A 24,738-nucleotide genomic window follows, 5' to 3' on the forward strand; every position below is an offset into this window, starting at 1 on the left:
TATTTCTGTTGTGATTACTTTTCTGTCATCTCTTTTTGATATACTGAAGTTTTATTTATTTTTTTCCCTCATGGGACTAAGTATCTGTCAGTTTTATTTATCCTGAAAAATAGTCTTCCAGATAAACTGATCCTTTGTGTTATTTTCTATATCATTGATTTCTGTATATTTGTTATTTCCTTTCTTTCTACTTACCCTGGGATTTGTTTGTTGTTCTTTCCCTTGTTTCTCAAGATCAAAGATTAGGTTATTTGAGACTTTTTCTTGTTTCCTGATGTATTGCTATGAACTTCCCTCTTATTACTGCTTTTGCTGTGTCTCATAGATTCTAATACTTTGTCTCTTCATTATGCATTGTTTTAAAGAATTTTATAGTTTATTCTTTGATTTCCTCTTTGACCCAACAATTAGTGCACCTCCTTCTACAGTATATTGTTCAGTTTCCAAATGTTTGAGCTTTTCTATTTATAGTTAACTTCTTTCTTCATGCATTGTGGTCTGGAAATATACTTGATATTTATGAATTATGGACACTCAAATTGTGAGCTGGCATGTGGTCTATACTGAGAAATATTACACATGCACTGAAGAAGAATGTGTATTTGGTTTTTGTGCTGATAGATGTTCATGTACATGTCTATTAATACTGATTTTTTTCTAACTCTTCTTTAATGTTTTTGTTTCCTTACTGATCTGGTTGATTTGGTCCAGTGATAATTTGGGGATCTCACTTTACAATCGTGCTGCTGTAAATATATCTCCTCAGGTCTGTTGGCAGATGCTTTATAAGTTTTGCTGCACCTTCATTTGGTGCATATATATTTATAAGAGAAAAAGTCTTTTGATCTATTAATACCTTAACCAGCATGTAATTTCCTTTTTTTTTTTTTTATCACTTTTTTAGCCTGAATGCCATGTGGTCTGATCCAAGTGTGGTCATGTGTGATTGCTTTCCAACCTTTCACTTTGAGTCTGTGTTTATTGTCAGAGTTCCTGTACGTCTCTATAAGCAGCAAAGGTTGGATTTTTGTTACATGATCCATCCAACTATGTTTTGCTTTTTTGACAGGGGAGTTAAATTCATTGACATTTAGAGAAGTTATTATTATAAAGGAATTTCTTGCTATTTTTCTAGAAGGATGTTGAATATTTCTGCCACTTGAAATTTTTCTTTTGGATCTTCCTTATTTTCTCTACCTGTGTTTTGATAGCATTCTTTTATGTAGCAATCTGCTTCCATTTGCTTAATATTGTTACTTCTAAGTCTTTTTTTTTTTGCTTTGAGGTTTTCATTTAATTTACTTTCAAAATGTTAAGTTTATTGCCTCTTTCAGAGCTAGTTTGTGAACTTCTTTAAACACTCTGTCTCTAGCCATGAAAACAAAATTTAATGTATCTTTCTATTTCTAAATGGGCTTTCCTTGACTTTAGTAGGAAAGCTTTTAATATTCATTGCATAGCAATATTATAGGTAACAAATGCCTTAGCTGCTTGTTTGAAAATATTTTCACTCCCTCAAATTTAAGTGATAATCTGACAGGATAGAGGATTGTTGGTGGAAGGATCCTTTCATTCAGTAATTTGAATCCTGTCTTGCTTGTAAAGTTTCATTTGAGAAATCTGATGAGTCTTAAGGAATTTCCTCATTTGTGAGTCTATGTTTATCTCCCTGTTTTTAGGAGTCATCTTTCTGGTTCTTGCCATTTTGATTACAGTGTGTTATGGTGTTCTTTGGTTTGATCTTATTTTGTTTAGAACGCTAGACATCCTGGATCAGTCCATATGTCTCTCTTCAGACGGAGGAAGTTTTGGCAATTCTTCCACTATCCATTCTTTCCCTTTTTCCCTTTCCTTCTGGTATATCTATTATAGAGGTTGTTTCTCTTCATGTTGTCCCATATATTGTGTAATTACAAAAGGGCCGAGGAGCTCTATCTCTCTCGCTGCCCGTGTTTGGTAGTCTCATGCCACTTCCCCCACCCCAGGGAACCTATGGCAATGGGCAGGCAAAGGAAGGAACGATGGCCAGGCTGGTTGGTGTCAGATGCAGTTTATTCCAATCTGCTCTCCTTTCTCCTCTCATTCTCTTCCTACTTCTCCCTCCCCCATGCTACTTCATTCTCCTTCTCACTTCCACTTCATTCTTTTTCTGGATCCCCCAGCCCATCTTACAGCCTAGTTAAATCCCCAGTCATGAGGGTTTGGGGTAACAATTACACATGGGTGTCGTTATACAATCAGCAGATGTAAGGTCCTTCTCTCAGGGGAAACTTCTTCTAGAACAGATTCACATTCAACAAGACGACTGGCCTAAGGGCAAAATATGTGTGTGTTTCTCCTCTCCTTAGTCTAACAAACATACATTCATAGTATTAGTCAATTTTGTACGGAACATAAGAGATACATTAAGCTTATAGGATTGCTCTCCTGGGACCATCTTGCTATAGATTTCAGACTATAGTGCTCAGGCCAGATTAGTCTTTCCTAACCCTAGTCTCGTTGTTACTTTTTGGATCATGACAGCATTTATCCATGACCATGCTCTTATAGTTAAGCATTGTGGTGCTTTGGCCTGGCCTATTTCAATGCCAGGGTAGCTCACAGCTTGCTCTGGGTCCATTCATTTTTTGTCAGGACCCTGCTTTTGGGGTGCTAGGAACTAAGGGCAACTGAGGCTTAAGTCGAGGAAGCAGATGCCCCAGAATGAATAGTATTTGGAGTTAATTAAGTCCCAAGTTACAAAAGCATAATATTGGCTGTCCTCCTGTGTCTATACAAAAAGAACATTGCTTTAAACTATGCAAAAGGACATAAGAGAAGGAGAGAAGCAATATTTCATTCACAAATATAAAATCATAGATTTTTGAGGAATCTGACCTTACAAGTTAACAGAGTCTGATTAGGGGGAAATGATGATAGACCAATTCGGGTAGAGAGCACAGTTTACAGATAAACACAATGGAATGGCACTGCCTCAGGAACACTGTGATAAACCTAAACTCCCTGTGGCAAGGTAAACAGGCATACCAATGTTATCCTAAAATGTTTAGAGCTACATTCTAATAAACACAGAGGAATGGAGGTGCTTCAGAAGCACTGTGGTGGGTATCACCTGATAAACCTAAACTCTTTGTGGCAGAGGAGAAAGCACAAACCAATATTATCCTACAGTATATACTTAAGTTTTCTTCATTTAAAGAATTGTTTTTCTGGATTGTAGAGATAGTACAGTGGATAACCTTATCCACTGTCTTGTCTTACATGTAACCAACCCAAGGTCTATTCCTGATACCACATATGTTCCTTTTAAGTCTGTCAGAGTGATCCCTGAGCACATAGTCAGGTGTAAGCCCTGAGCACAACCCTGTGACCCCCTCCAATTCTCTTTCTCCTTTTTCTCCTTCTCTTCTTTCTCTTCCTTCTTCTCCTCCATCATCTCCTTCTCCCCTGCTTCATCATCATTCTTCTACTCCCTTGTTTTTCATTTTCCATTCATTCTTTATACTTTTTATAACTCATTTATTTCTTTTTGGATGAGTACTTCCCCCCCATCTCTGAGCTTATGCTGTCTCCCCTCTGGTTTCTTCAGTTAATTAAACATTGATAGCAATGTGTCTTTGAAAGCTTTTCTTCAACTGTTTTTAAAATTCTGAATTGTTTGAAGATCTTTCTGAGCTTTTGTCCCCATCCACTGATGTTTCAGAATTCCTTCTCTTTTTCATTATACCTGGCACTATCTGAGGTCTAGTAGCGGTATTATTAAGTGCAGGCTAACCGATCAATAATAAGATGTTCAAACTTGCAAAATTGAACTTGTGCCCATAGCCCTGAGTTGTAAACGCCTAGATGGCAGCAGGGATTTGTGATTGCATGTGTCGTGTAGCTACTCTAACACTGGGGTTCACAGTTGCTAGAGTCTTGCAACTGATGTGGAGCAAATTCTTGCTGACCTAGGCAAAAACTAGAGATTGTGGTCATTGGCATCCAATAATAGAGTTGAGGCAGTGGGTGAGTGTATCTGCCAGTGCCAGTTCCAGGATGTCGGATACCAACTGCAGGCCTTTAAGTAAAGCCTGTGTGCTTAGTGCTGTCCCTGCCTTAGGATTGAGTTTTGTTTGTTTGTTTGTTTGTTTTATTGAATCACTGTGAGATACAGTTACAAAGCTTTCATGTTTGAGTTTTGGTTATGCAATGATCAAACACCCACCCCTTCACGAGTACACATTTTCCACCACCAAAATCCACAGTATCCCACCATCCCAACCCTTCCCTTGCCTATGTGGCAGACAATTTTTACAATACTCTCTACTTGGATTACATTCAATATTTCAACACCAGTCCCACCATTATTATTTGTAATTTTCCCGCCACTCAATCCTGCCAAAAAAATAATGCTAGACAATTTATTTATATGATTTCTTATGAATGGCATTAAGATGTCTTGTGGCCGTGAGAGTGGCTGCATGCTCCTGGAATTCTAAAATTTTAATTAGGGTCTGGAGAGATCTCTGCAGTGAGCTGCTCAGTTCCAAGATTCTTTTGTGTGTCCCTGGATCATGGCCATTAAGGAGCTTAAATAGTAGCCGGAGACAATTCATGGGTGTCACCTCAGGTTCTCATGGGGGTGAAGAGATAAGAGGGACCAGCTCATCCCCTGTCCCAGGAAGCCTGACATTTGCTGTTACTGCTACCACATACCTGGACTTCTCATTGGGTTCTGCAAGATGACAGCCGCAGGATTCCTAGGGGACAGCACCTGCTCCTGTCTGGAGTAGCCCAATGAAGTCAGATGATAGTTTGTTGATCCTTTTTATTTATTTAGTTGTTTTCGCATTTTATTTACTTGGGGGGCTGGAGCGATAGCACAGTGGTAGGGTGTTTGCCTTGCATGCAGCCAGCCTGGCCAAGCAGAGTTTGATTCTTCCGCCCCTCTCGGAGAGCCCGGCAAGCTACAGAGAGTATCTCGCCCGCACAGCAAAGCCTGGCAAGCTACCTGTGACGTATTCAATATGCCAAACACAGTAACAACAAGTCTCAAAAATGGAGACATTACTGGGCCCGCTTGAGCAAATCAATGAACAACAGGAGGACAGACAGACAGATTTATTTTGGACCATTCATTTTTTTTTTGTAGGAGTATTGCTATTCAGTCATTGATTAAGCTGATTGAATTGGACACGAACTCCACATTACTTTTTTTTTCTTTTTTATAATTTTATTTATTGAATCACCATGAGAGCAATTACAAAGCTTTCAGGTCTCGGTCATACAATGAAACACTGTCCCTTCACCAGTGCCCATTTTCCACCAACAAAAATATTATGGTAACAACACGTAACAAGTCTCACAAAGGAGATGTTACTGGGCCCACTCTAGCAAATTGATGAACAACGGGAGGACAGTGCCACAGTGCAATGCTACTTCAAAACAAAAACTTTCTTAAAGGAAACTTACGCCTATTTTATCTTTTATAGAGTAAGCCATGAAATCTTGTAATATGTCTGTAACTATAATGGAAATTGGCATTTGTATATAGTAACCATAGCAATGTTCCCCATCCCTAAGATTACATAAGTAGTACATGTCAAAAACTGTACTTGTCACTCTGGAAGACCTGTTAGAGGAAATTGTGAAGGAGTGACCTTGCAGAAAAGATCTGGATCCTCTCTGAGGTGCTTTTTCTTGGTGCCTTATTAGCAATTCTGAATATTTTTACAAAACTAGTTGCATCATAAATGGACTCAAACTTTGCATTATTTAATTTGCGTTATGTTTCTATGTAAGAAATGTCACAGAACACTCAGCAAGCAGACTGACTACAGAAGCCTATTTAGAAATGTCTAATGTAATTGAGAAGCTCTTTGTGGTGAGGTGTACATCTTAGTGCCTTTACCCCAGATCTTAAATATAAAGTGAAATGGGTGCAGCATTCCTTTGGAAAATAAAATATTTTTCTTTTACGATGAGTAATTTTGTTTTTCTCATTTAAGTTTTGTGCAGAGAACCTGCCTTCTCTTCTCTTGGTCTGTCAGTGTACTGAAAAATGCCTTTTCTCTAAGAGAAATTATCACAGGTTGTCTCAGTAGCACAACTAATTGAATTTTTCTTAGCTGTAGGGACCAAAAGAGAGAGAACTTGGGCTCTACAGCAGGAGATATATAGTCAAATATAGAATAATCACTAATTAAGACATTCTTGTCCTATTAAAATCTTTTATTGTTTTTTCAAGATCTGGTTTGAATGTTCCTTTTAAGTTATCTTATGAAGGAATTTTATTTTGAAAGGTATTGTAGTTTGTATAATTAACACTAAGGAAGAATATGTAATGAAAATTAGTATTCTTTATATATACATAGTAGTACTTGAAGGTTCCTTTCAAAAGAAACCCCAGTAGATCAATCTGTACCTGTGAGGCGAGTGCATCAGCAGCCTGATGGCGCCTTCAGACTTCCAAATACCCCAAAATTGCTGCTGTGCCAGACCTCAAAAACTTGAGGCAAAGTTTACCAAGAAAGTAAACAGCCAAAAGTTAAGTATGTGGGAGACACACCCACAAACCACCTCCAGTTAAGCTATATAATTGGAGGCAAGGCCTCTTTGGTTCCTGATTAAACTGCTTAATGACCATGATCCCAGAGACTCAGAAACAAATCTCGGAACCCAGCCGCTTTTGGCAGAAATGCGTCTGGTCCCTGCAGTAGGTTCCTGTTGCTGGGCCACCCTGGGAGGGAATAGGTTTCATGCTTTGGCCTGTTCCCCCTGGCGGCCCAGTGGCCATCATCCTCCAGAGGCCACTGGACAGTCAGGTTTGGGCCTGCAGTGACGAGAAACATGGGCCTCATGGGATGGGGGTGGAGCCGGCCCTTTCCTCCCCGTCCCAATGAGACCCCGAGTCGCTGCCCACAAATGGCCTCTCTGGCTCCTGATCAAGCAGCTTAATGGCCATGATCCCAGGGACTCAGAAATAAATCTTGGAACCCAGCGGCTCTTGGCAGAAATGCATCCAGACCACACAGTAGGTTACTGTCACCAGGCCACTCCAGGGGGGAAAGGGTGCTGTCCCTCTGCCTGCTCCCCTTTGGTGGCTCGGTGGCCGCCATCCACCAGAGGCCATTGGACAGTCAGGTTGGGCCCTCAGTGACAAGACAGGTGGGGCCTCATGGGATGGGGGTGGAGCTGGCCCTTTCCTCCATGTCCCAACAAGACTCCGAGTCGCCACCCATAAACAGCCTCTCTGGATCCTGATCAAGATGCTTAATGGCCATGATCCCAGAGACTCGGGAACAAATCTCAGAACCCAGCAGGTTTTGACAGAAATCCCTCCAGATTTAATTGTTAAAATTTCAGAATTTCAAAATCACTGCAGCCGCACGACATCATGTGTTATTCATAACCAGCAATATAAAACAAATTGTCTACTGTTGCCTTTTCAGCAGATCTGAGTGTTGGGGTAAAATCCCAAATAATAATGGTGTGTCTGGTGTCAAAATATTGAATGTAATCAAAGTAGAGAGAGTGTTGTAGAAATCATCTGCCCCACAGGTAGGGGAGGTTGTGGGATGGGGTATACTGGGGTTTGGGTGGTGGAGAATGGGCACTGGTGAAGGTACGGGTGTTTCATTGTATGATCGAGACTTAGACCCGAAAGCTTTAACTGCTCTCACAGTGATTCAATAAATAAAATTATAAAAAATGAAAAATAAAAAAGTAAGGTGGAGTTCATGCCCAATTCAATCAGCCTAATCAGTGGCTGAATAAATAGCAGTATTCCTACATAAAAAAAAGAAAAAGAAACCCCAGGACTTTTCTAACTTCAGTACTTAATTCCTCATTTTAATGTATGTGATTTTTCTAATTCAAAAGCTATATTCTTTTTGAGTAGCATGCATGTGAGTTAAACGGATGTTAAAACAGTTTGCAATAAAAAAAATCAGCTTAAGCCATTTAATCATTTCAAATGTTTTTTTCATCCTATAAAAGTTTAAGAAATTTAAGAGAGTTGTGTTTTCATTAGGTATTGCATTATCTTTTGTATGTCATGTAAAAATCCCTTTTTTGTATAATTAAAGGAAGGTTATCATAAAATGCTTAATTCATTTACATTAATTTGTAACAATTACACGAGACTTTGAATTTTGTTGTGTTTGGGTTTGTTCATTCCTACGAATGATGGTACAGTTTGGTGAGATTTTCTGTTATGGTGCCCAAACATCCCATCTGGTCCTCTTTAAACTTTTAGGATTTCAAGAAAAATTGTTCACTTGTAAAATAAATAATTTTTTTGTATTTTTATTGTATTTTTATTGTAAAATAAATTAATTTTACATAAATAAAGAAAATAAAATAAAAAGTAAAATAAATTAATTTTACATACATAAATAAAAATGTATTATTTTTATTGTAAAATAAATAAATAAATAAAATGAATATATTAGATAAAGTTATAGTTATCAGTTATTATATCTGCAACTCATGAATTTGGTGCCTCTCTTTTTAAATGATATTTTAGGTAATATAGGGCTACAACAACATTTAAGTTACATTAATGACATACAAAGTACATCATTCTATTTAAGTGCCCATGGCCTTTCACCCCTGTCCTTATGCCACCTCTGGTCCAAACTTCCATCCTCCAACCTATCTGTCTGTCTCCCCATTATTTGTTGAGTGACAGTTACGGTGTTGGTGCATATTGTTAACTCCTTCAGCCAACACCCAGGTGCTCCAGAGCCTCCACCTATTGGTGCCTGCTTCGTAATGTAGTAATAAAATCTTGCATTTTAATTAAAGTTCACTCATCTCTGCATACTTCTGAGACATTTTGAGAACTCGGGGTACTCTGGGTGGAGTCAGTAAAATGAGAGAAAGGGAAATTTCAACAGGAAGTGAAAGATATTTCAGCTTATTGGAGGGCGGAGTAGTAGTGGTTACTCAAATGAGAGTGGTTATGAATCAGTTGATGTAATCTAAGATAATGCCTACACAACACACATTTCATCAAGTGCTAGCATCAGATTAGGTATGTACTTAGAATTTAAACTCTTGATTTCATTTCTGCAAGCCCTATCTTGAGTGTCTTCTCTGCTTGAAGTTGCTGGGCAGTGTACTATAGGCCTGTTCCAGCCTTGCCATGGTTTATTCACATACTTCCTTCTCCGAAGAGCTGGCCATGCTGCAGCAATCAAGCAACCTCTGTGTTTAAGCATTTCTCCCTGATTACTGAGAAGGTCTCTGGCTTAACCTTGAAAAGACAAAAACATGGCAACACTAGGTCATATTTCAGTTCTCACTTCAAAATATCCTTAGGGTACTTTTTTTTTTTTGAACCACCATGACCTACAGTTACAAAGCTTTGGTGTTTGAGTTTCAGTCATACAATGATCAAAATATCCACCAGTGTATATTTTCCACCACCAATGTCCCCAGTATCCATCCCCCCTTCCCAGCCCCCCCACTGCCTCACTTTCTCTCTTAGGTCACTTTTAGATTGAACCTGGTCCCCTATTTCCTGTCCTCCATTGGAGTTCTTATCTCTGGATATCTCTAAGCAAGTAGATTCAGTGGAGGCAGAGGATATTATTGATGGTAAAGAATTGAATTATTTTGTGTTTTTGATAAGGTATGCATAGTGCGGGTAGATTGCCAAAGCACTGTATTTGATAAGGGCAGCCAAGTTTAATATGATTTTTAAATGTGCTGACACAATTTATTTACCAATACCAAATATAACTTAGCATCTTGGTTTATTATCAGGGAATATTAGAAAATGGAACTGAATCTATTGCTATTGAGAAAAATCTTTGAGATTATATCTCTGAGATTAAAAAATAACACTGAGAAAAACATACTGAGATTGTATGTGTCAGTTATCTTATAACAAAGAGCATCTCATTCTTTTTCTTTGATTATGTATGTTTACATGTATGTATAGTAAAGTAAGTAAAGGCCCTCCCGTTGATCATCGATTTGCTCGAGCGGGCCCAGTAATGTCTCCATTGGAGACTTTGTTGTTACTGTGTCTGGCATATTGAATACTCTCGGTAGCTTGCCGGGTTCTATGTATATATGTTCGTATATATTTATAGGCTCTGTACCCAGTGATGCTATTGGGGATTATCTGAGGGTTATTCCTAGGTCTGATGGTTCAGTGCTCCATCTTAGTGCTAGTGACTGAGCCAGCAGGGTAGGTATTACCGGGGACACGCCTTGTGGTATTGTGGCAGGGGTGGAGCATGTAATTCAGAGGCTGAATTTTATGCTTCCATATACCAGGCATGTATTCTGTTTCTTTGAACCATATCCATGACATCTCCATGATACTTAAGGTACTATGTTTTTAAAGCCTGCCATTAGCTATATCAATTATAAATTGAGAATTATTAGTTAGAAAAACTTATTCTTTTACAGTGTCCTTTTAGCTTTGAAAGTACCCATAAACAAAGATTACTTTAAAATATGAATAGGGCACAACATTTTAAATACTTTGTCAAAAATTATGAACATTTTTAGAATTGGTAACACATCCCATTTTGTCCAATAGTTACTGGGGCATTTATTTTTTAAGTTGTCTAAAAGCCACTTCTTTCATGAGTTTCATCAATAGACTTCTGTTTTATTGGAGATTTAGTAACAATTCAGAGAGCAGAATGCCTATCTTCTGCTCCTGTGTTTCTTGACTAGAGGCCAAAATGACCTTCCTATGGGGTCACAGGACATTCCAAGGGAAACACAGGTAACTATTGCATAAATGGTGTGTGGGGCACACAGCATGAAACTAGGGAGCTAATTGGTAGGAAGGGGCGCATAGGAAAGAAACAAAGGCAGAAGGTGCCCTCGTTGAAAAGGGGCAATGGTTGAAAAGTAGTGCTAGAATTATCCTACCAGCTACCCTCACTCCCCAAATTTACTACTATACAAAACTACTATAACCACTCTATGATTTATGTAGTTCCTTCCTGGTCACTGCTGGGGTATGGAGAGTTATCGAGTCATCACACCACACACTATAGATACTGAACATTGGACAGAATGTGAGGTCCTCGCTGACTTTACACTTAATATTAGGTTCCACAAAGAAACTTAAGAAAATCTTCATAATACTGTCTGATTATGTGCTACAGACAACTTGCACCATGGATATATTTTTCTAATACATTGATATAACAACCCTTTTTTGGCTTTGACTAATTAGTTTTTATTCAACTACCTTTATTTTCATTGCACTTAATCTCTTTCATGTGACTGTTTGCTCCTTTCACTACTTAGCCTATTTTGTGGTGATTATCTTGCCAGATTATAGTAATTATTTTAAATGTGACCTTAACATTCCTCAGTCCCTAAGCCAATTTTATGTATGGTTACCGACTCAGTGAATATTCAACCCTATGCCTTAAAATTCTGAAAAAAAAATCCTCTCATGTAACTATTGTATATCACCAGATAATTTTAATGTAGAAATTCAGGCAAACAAAAGTCAATTAAATTCTCATGTATCCAACATCAAAATGATCCCCTTATCATGAATCTCATTTTATCTTTACTTTATCTACACTTTTTATTTTTGAAAATAATTCCAGATTTCTGCTATACCTCTAAAGTATAAATACTTTTGAAAAATTATAATCACATTACTCTTCTTACGGACTGGAGCGATAGCACAGTGGGTAGGGCATTTGCCTTGCACGCGGCCAGCCCTGCTGAGCCGGGTTTGATTCCTCTGCCCCTCTGAGAGAGTCTGGCAAGCTACCAAGAATATCACGCCCGCACGGCAAAGCCTGGCAAGCTACCCCTGACATATTCAATATGCCAAATACAGTAACAAGTCTCATAATGAGACGTTACTGGGCCCGCTCGAGCAAATCGATGAACAATGGGAAGACAGTGCTACAGTGCTACTCTTCTTATACTTCAAAATGAATCTTTATTATTATAAGATACTCAGTGTTCAAATTTATATGTATCAGTTTTTTTAATTGGCTTGAATGAATATTGGAAATTGCATATGCTTGGTATGTCTTTTAAATCTCCTGTTATAGAGATATCACATCCTCTGCTTTCTTTCCTGCATTTTATTTGTTAAGTAAATTGAGAATTGAGTTGTGTCTCTTCTTTCTTTTTCCTTTTTTTTTTTTTTTGACTTTTTGGGTCAGCAATGCACAGGGGTTACTCCTGGCCCATGCACTCAGGAATTACTCCTCGCGGTGCTTGGGGGACCATATGGGATGCTGGGCACTGAACTTGGATCAGCAGCGTGCAAGGCAAACGCCCTACCCGCTGTGCTATCTCTCCAGCCCTCAGTGTTTCTTCTAGACTGAATTTTACAGATTACATTTCTAGAGTATTTTTATATGGATTTCTGTCCTTGTATTTTCTATAAACTCCATCCACATGCTTTGATTTGGAGGCAAAACTATCTTTAAACTATGTGTGTTTCTGTAAAAAGTTCTGTGAGTGTTTGTAACTAACTCCTTTGTGTTTTAAGTGGTCATTATAGTTATGGCTTAGCTCCAATTGCTTTAAGTATTTGCAGAATGGTGATACTCCAATGTTGTTCTTTTATTATTTGTCTACTTTAAGAAGAGTTTCGGTGAAACCGTGAGTGTGGAAAGGTCGGACTACGGCTGAATCTCACGAAGACAATGTTTATGAGAAACAGCCTCGTTCCTGATGCCCCATTAGCTCTCAACGGAACGACCATCTCTGAATGCAACAGCTATGTGTACCTAGGTCGAGAAGTCAACATGACAAATGACCTGGCACCAGAGCTGCGCAGGAGGAAGAGAGCGGCTTGGAACGCCTTCAAGAGCGTCAAAGAAATAGCTAAGAGGATGAAGAACCTCTGGCTCCAGGCACATCTCTTTGATTCCACTGTTCTTCCTGCATTAACATATGCCTCAGAGACCTGGGCCCTATGCAAACAGGATGAGAACGCTATTTGGATCTCCCAAAGAGGAATTGAAAGAGTTATGCTTGGAATATCACGTTTCACTCAAATGAGAGAAAGAATCCGGAGTTCCGACATCCGTCGACGATCAAGAATCAGAGACGCTGTCTCGTTTGCCAAGGTGTCAAAAATCAGATGGGCTGGTCACGTAATGAGATTTAGAGACGACCGCTGGACTAGAGCTGTTACCGACTGGATTCCACGGGATGTCAAAAGGCCGCGTGGCCGCCCACCTACTAGATGGTCAGACTTCTTCATCAAGATCATGAATGATCGGTTTGAGGCTCTTCGTGTTCCTAGAGCGAACAGACGCCACTGGGCTACACTAGCACACGACAGGGACAAATGGAGACGTTACTGGCGCCCACTCGAGCAAATCGACGATTAACGGGAAGTCAAGTGATCAAGTGATCAAGTACTTTAAGAAACTTTACACCAGCAACTGTTTTCTACTTTTGGTATAGTTTGTGCAGAAAAGGTTTTTTTTTTTTTTTTTTTTTTTTTTTTGCTTTTTGGGTCACACCCGGCGATGCTCAGGAGTTACTCCTGGCTCTGCACTCAGGAATTACTCCTGGCGGCGCTCAGGGGACCATCTGGGATGCTGGGAATTGAACTCAGGTCGGCCACGTGCAAGGCAAACGCCCTACCCGCTGTTCTATTGCTCCAGCCCCCAGAAAAGGCATGTTTGAATATTGATATTTGCACCTTTATTTACTTAGTTTTGGAATAGTAAGTTGATCTGAAAGTTAACAGTAATTTCTTTACTATTATCATTATGACCACATGGATGTCAATGATCTAATGTATTTAAATACATTTCAGTCGCTATTTCTAGTGTTGCTCAAGTTTTGTTTTCATCATGGGTCACACTGCTTGTACCTGGCTCTCAGGGACCACTAGGAACAAATCTAATGGTGCTGGGTGTCAGGCATTTGGTGCTAGAATTAAACCCAGGGCCTCGTGCATGCAAGGCATGTGCTTTATCACTTCAGCCACATTTCTAGCTTTTGCTGGTCAAAGAGAGTCACTTTAAGTTGACTGATGAGACCTTCTATCGAAACTGTGTTTTATATATTTGTTTCCTTGTATGGTAGTTCTCACCTTATATAATCGCTACCTCACACTTAGAACCCGTTATTTTCCCCCAAAGATTTTATTTGGTGGGAAATAGTAGTTAGAGACCACAATTGTATTGTGGTGGAAGGTAACTATTCAATAAAAACTGTCAGGGAGTGGATATTAGGAGAAAAACCTTTCAGGCAGAAAGAACAGGTGCAGAGAGACTCAGAGGCTAGAGTGGAGAGAACAAGAGAAGGAAATAGGAAGAAGAGAAGTCAAAGAAATGAGGGGAACAAGCTCTTGGAAGGACTTTAATGTTTCTTAGAGAAAGGTGAGAGTTGTGGTGGGTTTCTAGGTGAGGAATGGCATTGCCTACTCTAGACCTTCACTTTGGCCATTCCTTCCTTGTAAATTTGATCATCTATTGTTCCTTTTATAGTTCATAGACTGTTTTGTGGACAGGCTGTTTTTCAAATTTTTATTCTAAAACAATGACTTCAAGACATATTATAAACATTGATGATTTTTATAAATATCCTATGATAACAACTAAGTATTAGAGACGAAGTCTAAATCAACTCTGGAGAACTTATGAGAAGTCAAGCATTAGAGTTTTTACTTTGTATTAATTCGTTATTTTACAAAGATAGAATGTTATAAATATGAACCATTGGTTAAAATAAAGACTTTCTTAGGAATCACTCCTGGCAAGGCTCAGGGGACTATCTGAGGTAGCAGGGATTGAACACAGATTTGTCGCACCCTACCCACTGTACTGTCTCTCCTACCTCCTAGTGAAGATTGTATTTTCTATATTGAGTCCAAAAACTTGTAACAGTCAAAAATGTAATGGTCTGCACGGAGGGAAAAAAATGTCATGGTGTAATTAGCATTTTTGTTTTGTTTTGTTTCAGAGAGGCATAAATGACTAAACAACATGAACTAGGATCCGGAAACCAGATCCCCCGTTCTGCGTTCTGCACAGCTGCCATTCATCCATCCATCCACCCAATCATCCATCAAATATTTGCTGAGAGCCCACACTGGGAGAAACTGTATTGCATGCTTGGGGAGCTGGGCAGCAAAAAAGAACAAATTCCTGATCTCTCTATGTGTGAACTTGAATGTTGTTCATACCCAGAGGTGGCTTAACATTTCCACCTTTCTAATATTTCCACCTTGGATTGGGGGTCACTTTCAAGCTTAAAATACTAAAGACAAAAGCCTTGGGGTGTAAGATACTGCCTAGGTGATATGGACCTTAAGAATTTACCTTCTTTTGGAGGACGAGCTTTTGTCCTAATTTCAAAATAATCTCATGCACGCACACAATATTTGGGAGAATTTCAGTCAGGCTGTCCATCTGTAGCTGGGTCATCGCCATGTCTGGGTGTGGAGATTCATGCCCCTAGGACTTGAGCGGTGGGAGGTCAAGATTTGGAAAGGTGCACAGTTGGAGTGCGCGCAGCTGGCCGGCAGGTCCCGGGAGCACCCTCCTCCTCCCCACCCCGCCTTCCAACCAATAACACAGTTTCTCCCGTTACAGCGTCTGTCGCTGGGGTGACCCGTTGCTCTTCTGGCCAAAGGAGCCTCGAAACGGACTTTTTCATCTGGGAACCAGAAGTGATCGGCTTTATGGGATGGAAAGAACTGTTCTTTCGTCCCTCATTTTACCCAACCAGTATCAAGGTAACAAGTTTCTTCCACGTTACAATCAGTAAAATAGCTTTAATTTGCTTGCAGCCGAGATAACATTTTTCTAGGAGGGAAATGAGTTTCCGTAACAAAAAGAGAAGAGAAAAGGGAGGAGAGAAATTTGAGCATGCACTTTTTTTTTTCTCCCAAACCTACAAAAAGTTACAGCCCGCTCCGGGTGGGGGAGGGGTGGGGGAAGCCTACTGTAGCTTTAGGGAAATGAGCCGTGCGACTTAGCCAATCTGTCCTTTGCAGTCAATGAAAAAGACGTAGGGTTTGAGGTTCCTTCCGAAACTGGGCTGGCTACTTTAGCCACTCCCACCAGTCGGAGGGTCTGTTATATCTCTGTTCCTTGAGTACCTCTCTCAGTGAGAGCGACCACAGCAAGCAGAGGTTGGGGGAAAAAAAAAGAGCAAAGAGGAAGAAAACAAACGCTGCCAGTTATGGAAGATGTAAGGGGTAAGAGCAACATTCATTTGATCTAAAGCCTCACTAGTTGAAAAAGAGAAGGAACAAGCCCCTCCAAATCCGAGATCAAGTGAGTGCTTGAAAGAGCAAGAGGCAGCAAGCCTTAAATGAACTTTCCCACCCTCCTTCCCAGAGGAGGCAGAGAAAGAACTTTGGGAAACTTTTTAGGAAGCAAAAGCCGAGCGTAGGCATGGGTGGCTCTTGAAGGAGCTGGAAGACTGCTCATGAATATTCATTACTAATTTGTATTCAGATCTGGTTTTTTAGAGGCAAATGACTTCTTCCGCCTTCCTCTAGCCTTTTTAGCGGGTGCAGACTCATTTGCAGTCCAGAGTCGTCGTGCTTTGGGGTGGGTACCTCAGCGTGCTTGCCTGAAGATGCTGGACTCCGTGTGTAGATTTGTTTTGTTCTTGAATTTCCTGAATGCTTTCCTGTTGTGAAATTAGCAAAGGTTCCTCTGCTGTCAGACTCTGAAGCTAATGTGGCAAGAGGCTGTCACGGCAGGACCCCAGAGTAGTTCTTGCAGAAAGTAGGCTGGACGTTTCTTTGGATGTGTGGGGGAGTGTGTGTGTATATACCGGGGAGGGAAGGGAAGGGAAGGAAGGGGTGGAGGGACAAAGAAGAATAGTTTTATCTTAAAAACGCAAGCATATCTGACTGACTATATTTAGATTTTGACAAAAAAAAAAAAAAAAAGAAAGAAAAAAACCTGCAGGGCAGCCTGGTTTTCACAGATGGCATGCAGTCTCTGTCTTTTACCTCTTTTGGGCATTTTCTGCCAGGACAGAGTACCAGCTGCTGGCCAGCCCATGGGAACCAGGAAGAATCTCTGCATGAGTGGCTGTAGGGGATTACAAATGCTCTTCATCATTTCTAATTTTAATGTCTCCCATGTTTTTATCACACAGAAACATGGAGGAATGGGATGAGTAGCAAACTGATTTCTTTGTGGGGGGTGGGAACCATAATGGTGGTGCTCAGGGCTTATTCCTGGTGGGCTGGGGTTCTTATGCAGGAATACAGTGTGATGGACCACATGCAAAGCAAGTGCCCTACCCACAGGACTATCTCTCTGGTCCTGCCAACTGATTTTTAAAATAATGCTAATAATGATAGCCTCTAGGCTATTTCGTGTCTTTAACTCTGTGTTGGGAGCTATTTTAGCATATTACATATTATGTATGCCTCCCATCAGCCTTACGCAGTAAGTGCTGTCCTTATCTGCTCTATTTGGATGACTGAATTGAAGGAGTGAATGCCTGAAATTTGGGAGTTTTAAGTATGGACTTTGGGTGTAGCTCCTTGGATAGAGTCTAAGACCCTTTCTCTCACACAGACCCCTCTTCCCACCACACTTTTGACTCCTTTCCAGAGCCTCTTGCTGGTGCCTTAACACTGTTGATTCTGGGTTGGCAAATCCTTGACACTATTGGGGAAATGATACCGTTGAAACTTAAAGTAGGGGAAAGGAATTTATGCTTTGCTATCAAGTTCACACACTTCCCCCATCCCCCTTTATTTGGTGCGTATGACCTTTCTCTGTGGTAGAACCCAGATATCTTTGTGACTAATTTCACAAAGAAAGAGATAGACGAAGAGGACTTAAGTGACAGGAATCACCCAACTAGGTCAGACCAAACCAGAAAATCTCTCTCCATCTCTGGTTTCCTTTCTGACTGGCACCCAGTCATCTTGGTCTTCAGCCCTTGCCACTTTCAGTTCCTCAAAGAATCTTGAGCTTTCCTCCCTCTCAGATTTGCAAGGAACTTGCTTTGCTCTGAAGCCGTGTCAGGCCCTCTTCTTCCCTTTTAGTCTGGAGCTAAGTGTCTGGGTTTGATTTCCAAACCCCGTAATTTATCAGTCGTGTGCCTCTGTTTCCTCATCTGTAAAATGAGAAGAAGAAGAATAATGCCCAGGTCATAGAATTGTTTTAGGACTGAGGGATTCATCAAGATTCTTAGAACAGAGAGTGAAACTTATGACATGTGCTCAATAAATGACACCCCTTCAGTTTCTCCTTCTTAAAAGTCTTCTGAAACTTTCTGAGCCTTGGATTAGGACCTGTGCTTGCATGTTCCTGATATATCTCACCACTTAGGTCTAAGATGCTGCTTGTGACACTGTACTTGTCCTGTGCAATGTGTTTCCTTCTGCCTCCTGGACTATATGTCTTTTACCTTTAGATCTTCAGTGTGTACCCAATGTCTAGCACATTGTTAGACACCCAGTATTAGCATTTAGTAAACTAAGTATTATTACTTTAGTTGATGTTTATTTATCCAAGAATCAGAAAACTGTTTAAAAAGGAGATTGTTGTAATAGAATTCCCTGTTGGAACATAGAATTCTTTCATGTAACCTCTAAGGACATTTCTCTAAACAAATACACTGAACATCAGAATACATCCCTTCTCAAAGGTCTTTAGAGCTGAAGTGACTTGAGGATCCCTGGTGTAATCAGTGCAGCTCTGGAAGAACTTCAGTACCCCTTCCCCACTTAGGAGCAAAGCTGGGGATTTCAGAAATAGAAACACACTATCTCTGAACCGGAAAATCTGGTTTCAGAAATATTGTCTCTAGGGCTCCATTTTTTTTAAATAAGGCAGTCTCAGAGGCTAAGACAATGTGTTCTGGTAATTGATGAAAAACAAATATACTGAAGAGGTTGGTCGTGGGTAAAATAATAAAGTACATTAAATTTGTTTCCAGTACCCTCCCTTTCCTCTTCCTGGCATACCTTCAAGCCAACTTGACAAATATTATTATTGTGTGTCTGTTATTTTGTAAGACCCTATGCCAGATGCTTGGGATGTAAACAGTTTGTTCATGGTCTATGGAGGAAGACAGACATAATAAACAAACAACCTTAACTGAAGCCAGACAATGTGAAGTGCTAATAATAATCCCTAACATTGATTATTTATTAAGTGCAGATGCCATAATTTTCATATGTTTGTTATACTTTTTAGGGCTGGAGTGATAGCACAATGGTAGGGCATTTGCCTTGCGTGCAGCCAGCCTGGCCGAGCCGGGTTTGATTCCTCCACCCCTTCAGAAAACCCAGCAAGCTACCAAGAGTATCTCACTCGCACGACAAAGCCTGGCAAGCTACCCATTGATGTATTCAATATGCCAAACACAGTAACAACAAGTCTCAAAATGGAGACGTTACTGGGCCTGCTCGAGCAAATTGATGAACAATGGGAGGACAGTGTTTGTTTGACAGTGTGTTTGTTATACTCTTTATAACATATCTATAATTTGTTTCTATGTCTTATAGCTGTGGAAGGAAGTTACGTGGCCAGAGTCACATACTTCCTAACACACAGAGGGAGAGGGAGGATGAAGATCTATATAGTTAGGCTCAAAGCTAGAGTTCCTAGCAAACACTCCTACCTCTCTAAGAGACATAATAGAAGTCTAATGATAAGGCAGAGAAGAACAGAAGAGAGAATGAAGATTTCGGGGAAAGCTTCTTTAAGGATGGGATACTCCTTTACGATTAGTAGATGAATAGAGTCTAGTTCCCACATCAACCCCCAATCTCGTCACTTAAAGACCATTTCTCCCTTCTTTACCAACACATCAGCCTAGTTTTAAAAGTAAAAAATTTTCATCCTCTCTAAGTCTCACCCAGGAAATCTAACTTGGAGACTTGCAGACAATAATCCAAACTTTACCTTTGACTATGAATTTAGAATAACCAGCCAGGCACATAATCAAATCAATCTTTACAAAAAAGTAATCAATTGCCTTTTAAGTGGTTTTCTTAATCATGATTGCCATTCAATGTCACTAGACATGTGTGGTAACTTTTATAAATGGTTGTCATTGGCCTTACTTTTACTTGGCCAAACCACATTTTAAGAATGTTTCTCCCTTTGTGTAGTCTGTTCAGGTTGCTTCTCCACTTTCTTTAATTAGGACTACTGAAGGACATCAGCATTGAATCCACCTGTCACAAGTTGAGTAATGTTAGACCTGGCATTACTTCTCTGAGTGAATGTGAGGTCTGGGAACAATTCACATAAGGTCTGTTCCTTGTGAGTTTTTTTTCTTTAAAGCTTTTGGAGAGGCAGAAATTGAGTCAGGCCTTGTGGTAAAGCATGACCAAACTTTTTGGTGGCTTGATGGAAGGCAGAAGAGTAGAGGCACAAGCTTCGTCTTGGGATCTACATGTGTTTTGAGATGGTTCTGCTAAAAGTTAGCACACTTGTGCATCATTGGAGATCTAGTTACAATGCAGAGTCTGATCCTATAGCATTAATGAAGTCCCAGGTGTTGGTAATGTTGCCTTTCTATAGGCCACACTTTGGTTCACAAAATTCTAGGGTTCTTAAATGTCTTAGTATCAGGACTTTTTTGGGTACCAAATGACCAAACCCTTCCTCTTGCTGGAGCCACACCCTAACCCCCCACCACACACACATCTACAAGTTACCACTTTGAGTCACTGACTTGTTATTGCAGGATAAGAGAAAACCTTATTTGCTTACTTATTTATTTATTTGTTCATTTCATAACTATCACTGTATCATTGTATCACTGTCATCCCTTTGATTATCGAATTATTTGAGTGGGCACCAGTAACGCCTCTATTCCTCCCAGTCCTGAGATTTTAGCAGCCTCTTCTTACTCATCTTTTCCCAACATTTGGAGGCTCTTTCAGGGACAGGGGAATGAGACCTGTTGTCGTTACTGTATTTGGCATATCAAATACGCCACAGGGAGCTTGCTAGGCTCTGTCCGTGTGGTCGGGATACCTTCAGTAGCTTGCCAGGCTCTCAGAGAGGCATGATTTGAAATATGGTGCCAAAAGTTCATCATGTTTGTTCAGGGTGTTCAGTATTTTTATCAGGAAACTAAGGATTGAGTAGTTTTTCTTTTTTAACTAGGGGACACCTTTGGGTGTGGACGTGACTGCTGAGGCTTCCAAGAGCAAGGGAAGTGGGGGAAGGTAGCCCATCCTGATCTTGAGAGAGCCTGGAGATTTTAGTCACAAAACCTGCACAGCCAAAATTTCAGCAGATTATATCTCGGTCAAGTCTGTCCTCAGACAGTGGAGTCAGGCCGGAGGTATGGCGGTGATTTTGGATTGTGGAAGCAAAGGGCCAGAGAGGGGGGCGGGGCTCTGCTTGGGTGGGCACCAGGACAACCCGCCCCCATCTGATTTACCCCGGTCTGTTCAGCCTTGCACGGGTCCAAGATTAGCTGTGGCTTTTGATCTCTTTTGAGGTTTATTTATGGATCTCTGAAATATACATCCTAGAAATACACATCCTAGAAAAGAAAGTTGAGGCTCCCAGTTCGTCATATAAGAAACAAGTCTGAGGGACAGAGAATAGTACACTGAGTAGAGCATTTCCCTCTCCCATGGCCAACCTGGATTTGATCCCCGGCACCCTATATGGATCCCCAAGCCCACCAGGATTGATCCCGCAGCACAGAAACCAAGAGTAAACCCTGAACATCACTGGGTGTGGCCCCCGAACCAAACCAAAAAAAAAATTAGAAAAAAACAGTCTTAATCTTTTCCACATATTATTCACCCAAAAGCCCTTATTTGGATTTCCTAAACATCTCCCACCTTTTCTCCATGACCCTGTATCCCTAAGCTGCTGTCATCCCCTGCCTCCTACCAGACTAAACCAGATCAGACATGCTAGAGTGGAATATTTGGTTCTTCCAGTATCCTTTAGGAGTGCCAGGGTTCAGCAGGCTCTCACAGGGCCATGTGCAGGACAATGGCTCTGTGAAAAACATGTGGGAATAATCACAGGTGCAAGGAAGAAAAGTGGGTGGAGGATGGGTGGAACCTCTCCAGGTTTAGAAAATTGAGGGAACTGTGGAGGGAAAAAATTATTGAAGAAAAGAATCTAGGAGAATGTTTGTCTAACATGCAATCAGCAGTTTCTGTGTTAGAATTCCAGGATAACTTTAGAGAAACCAGAAACAATGGCAGTACATGCTCTGCATAGAGAGATTTCCTTTGGATTTGTAGGAAGGATGTGAACAATTGCTTTATTTCTGTGAGGATGTAAGTAATATAATACATGCCCATTAAGAAAACATGATTAGACAGATTAGGGGAGAAAAAGAAAACAATCGTTTGTGACAATCTTTTTGGTATATTTCCTTGCATTTCCTTTTTCTTATGCATGTGCTGTTTCTCTCTTTTCGTAGTTGTTAAGTAGATCCTTAAAAAATTGCAAAAAAAAAAAAGACATTGTGGTCAGGAAGCAGCTAACAGGGTTTTAGTGTAACAGTAAAGCACAAGTATTTTCCATCATTTCTCAAGTCTCTGTTTAGCATAATTTTGAATCACATAGCTTATTTAACAGTTCCCAGCTAGTGTCTACTTAGGTTGTTTCCACTTCCAGAAAATGTCTTTGTGCACGAAGTTTTTCCATATGTAGTGTTCATCCTGATTGCAGCGTCTCAGAAGTAGAATTATTGGGCTAAAAATGTGCCAGTGTTTTTTATAGTTCTTGGTTACTCTTGCCTTGCCAAGTTGCATTCCCAAGGGGTGAACCCTACCTGCTCCCATAAGCAGTTCCTGTTTTGCTGACAAGTTTGGAATTTTCTTTTTTTTAATTGTTATTTTAGTTTGCATCTCTTTAATTATTGGAAACTTGCTATTTTTCACATAGTGTGCTGCTTCCTTTGAAGTCTGTTTACATCCTTTGCCCATTTATTACTCATTTGAATTTTATGGTTTTAAGTTAATTTATGTGAGCTCTTCTGTGATGAATATTCAGGTTTTCCTATGATATTTGCAATAATTTTTCAGAACCTTCTTATTAGATAGTCTTTTTTTTTTTTTTTTGCATCTCATCCGGCGATGCTCAGGAGTTACTCCTGGCTCACACACTCAGGAATCACTCCTGGCGGTGCTTAGGAGACCATATAGGACGCTGGGAACGAACCCGGGTCGGCCGCATGCAAGGCAAATGCCCTACCTGCTGTGTTATCGCTCCAGCCCCTAGATAGTCTTTTAACAGTTAACTGATTCAACACATTTTTATTGGTGGTGGTATAGTTTGATTCTATATTTTTATTACCTCTGATAATAAAAATATTATCTGGAATCAAAGTATTATCTGGAATCCAGATAATATTTTTTGTTTTTTTGTAGGCCATATCTGGCAGTGCTCAGGCTCACTCCTAGTTTTGCACTCAGGGCAAAAGCAAGGTAAATGCCCTACCGGCTGTACTATGACTCCAGTCCCAAGATAATATTATTTTTTGTTTGAACCTTTATTTTAATTTTTACTTAATTTCACAATAGATAAATGTTGAATTTCTAACACATCTTTTTACAAAAGCATATAGTGAATTTTTGTTTTGTTTTGGGCCACACCTGGCAATGCTCAGAGCTTACTTCTGGCTCTATGCCCAGGAATCGTTTCTGGTGGTCTTGGGAACCATATGGGGTGTCGGGGATTGAACCCATGTGCATGGCAAATGTCCTACCTACTATACTACCACTGCAGCACCACATATAGTGAAATTTTATTTTATTTTTTTTTCAATAAAGATGTAAGCATTTATTTCTTGAGGTTCTAAATTCTATTTCTTTTATGTTACATAATCCCTCTATAGACTATGGGAGACTTAACTTCTGCCATTGCCAAGCAGAAATTTTCATAATTAGTGTCCGCACACCAGTCACGTCCTGATAGTCAAGAATGACAGCATAATTGCATGTCATTTCTATCAGAACTTAAGACTAACATGCAGGTATATTGATCTCACATGCCAATGACTCAAGCACCTTTGACTATACAACCAAAAAAGTTGCTGGATGTTTCTTTCACTGGAACTACAAGAAATCAAAGTTAACAAATAGAACTCAGATCAAGATTGACATCCACGAAATTTTATAAGTCTATGCATGCTAGATAATATTTTGTTTTTAGAATATAAAACTGGCATTTATAATTCCTCAAGTCATCTTAATTATGTGGTAATTCCTTACCATATTTTCTTTATGCAAAATATAGTATATATACATTTACTTTTGTATGTGTTCTTTGAAACCTATGACACTTTCAGTCCTGAAAAAAAAGTGCACTTTAAAATTCATTTTATTTATTTATTTGTTTAGAAAAAGACCATTTAATGCACAGAATTATAAAAAGAAGGTAAAGTAAATGCAGGATAGTAATTCATCAAAATTAAATGAGAATAAAAGGAATGAGGTTGCATTCTTGAATGGTATTTTAGGCAGCTGAATCTTGTATGACTATATCACTTTAAGTAGCATCGAATAGAGGTGTCTGAAAATGTCAGAGCATTTTCTTTTCCAGTAACCCTGGTAGGTCCCAGGAAGCCAAGTAAAATGGATTTGAATGGCATGATTTAGGAGGAAGGAGGCAAAAATCTTTGAACAAAATTAGAATTGCATAAAGATATGCACAAAAAGACACCTGAAGTATTATGTCACCATCAAAATAATTTTTATTCATTGCTCTGAAAAAGTATTGCAGAAGGGCCCCAAAAGTTTCAAGTACACTGGAGTTTGCATTATAGAAATAGTGCAGTACACATATACACACATATTGTATACATGTA

The 24,738-nt window shown here is 39.8% G+C and overlaps 2 protein-coding genes and 1 non-coding gene across 6 annotated transcripts in view; 1 reads left to right on the forward strand and 2 right to left on the reverse strand.

Moving 5' to 3' along the window:
* ALDH18A1 (aldehyde dehydrogenase 18 family member A1) overlaps positions 1–13,743 on the reverse strand; it is a 128,750-nt gene extending 115,007 nt beyond the window's left edge. For both annotated transcript variants that reach the window (XM_056121052.1, XM_056121050.1), the window contains exon 1: positions 13,733–13,743. The gene's annotated coding sequence lies outside the window, so the exon portion shown is untranslated. The remainder of the gene's footprint in view (positions 1–13,732) is intronic.
* Positions 13,744–15,111: 1,368 nt separating this feature from the next.
* ENTPD1 (ectonucleoside triphosphate diphosphohydrolase 1) overlaps positions 15,112–24,738 on the forward strand; it is a 116,875-nt gene continuing 107,248 nt past the window's right edge. For 2 of the 3 annotated variants that reach the window (XM_056121055.1, XM_056121056.1), the window contains exon 1: positions 16,079–16,156. In XM_056121055.1, coding sequence (XP_055977030.1) covers positions 16,141–16,156 — 16 coding nt within the window. In that variant the 5' untranslated portion in view covers positions 16,079–16,140. Of the gene's footprint in view, positions 15,146–15,548; positions 15,692–16,078; positions 16,157–24,738 lie in introns of those variants that run through there. The other variant, XM_056121054.1, reaches the window with a different exon arrangement.
* On the reverse strand, positions 23,817–24,063 carry LOC130029970 (small nucleolar RNA SNORA53). Its single transcript, XR_008793418.1, has one exon. It is a non-coding gene; the product is annotated as a small nucleolar RNA SNORA53 (small nucleolar RNA).

The sequence above is a fragment of the Sorex fumeus genome, unplaced genomic scaffold (assembly GCF_029834395.1).
Source record: "Sorex fumeus unplaced genomic scaffold, SorFum_2.1 ptg000043l, whole genome shotgun sequence".
NCBI lineage: Eukaryota > Metazoa > Chordata > Mammalia > Eulipotyphla > Soricidae > Sorex > Sorex fumeus.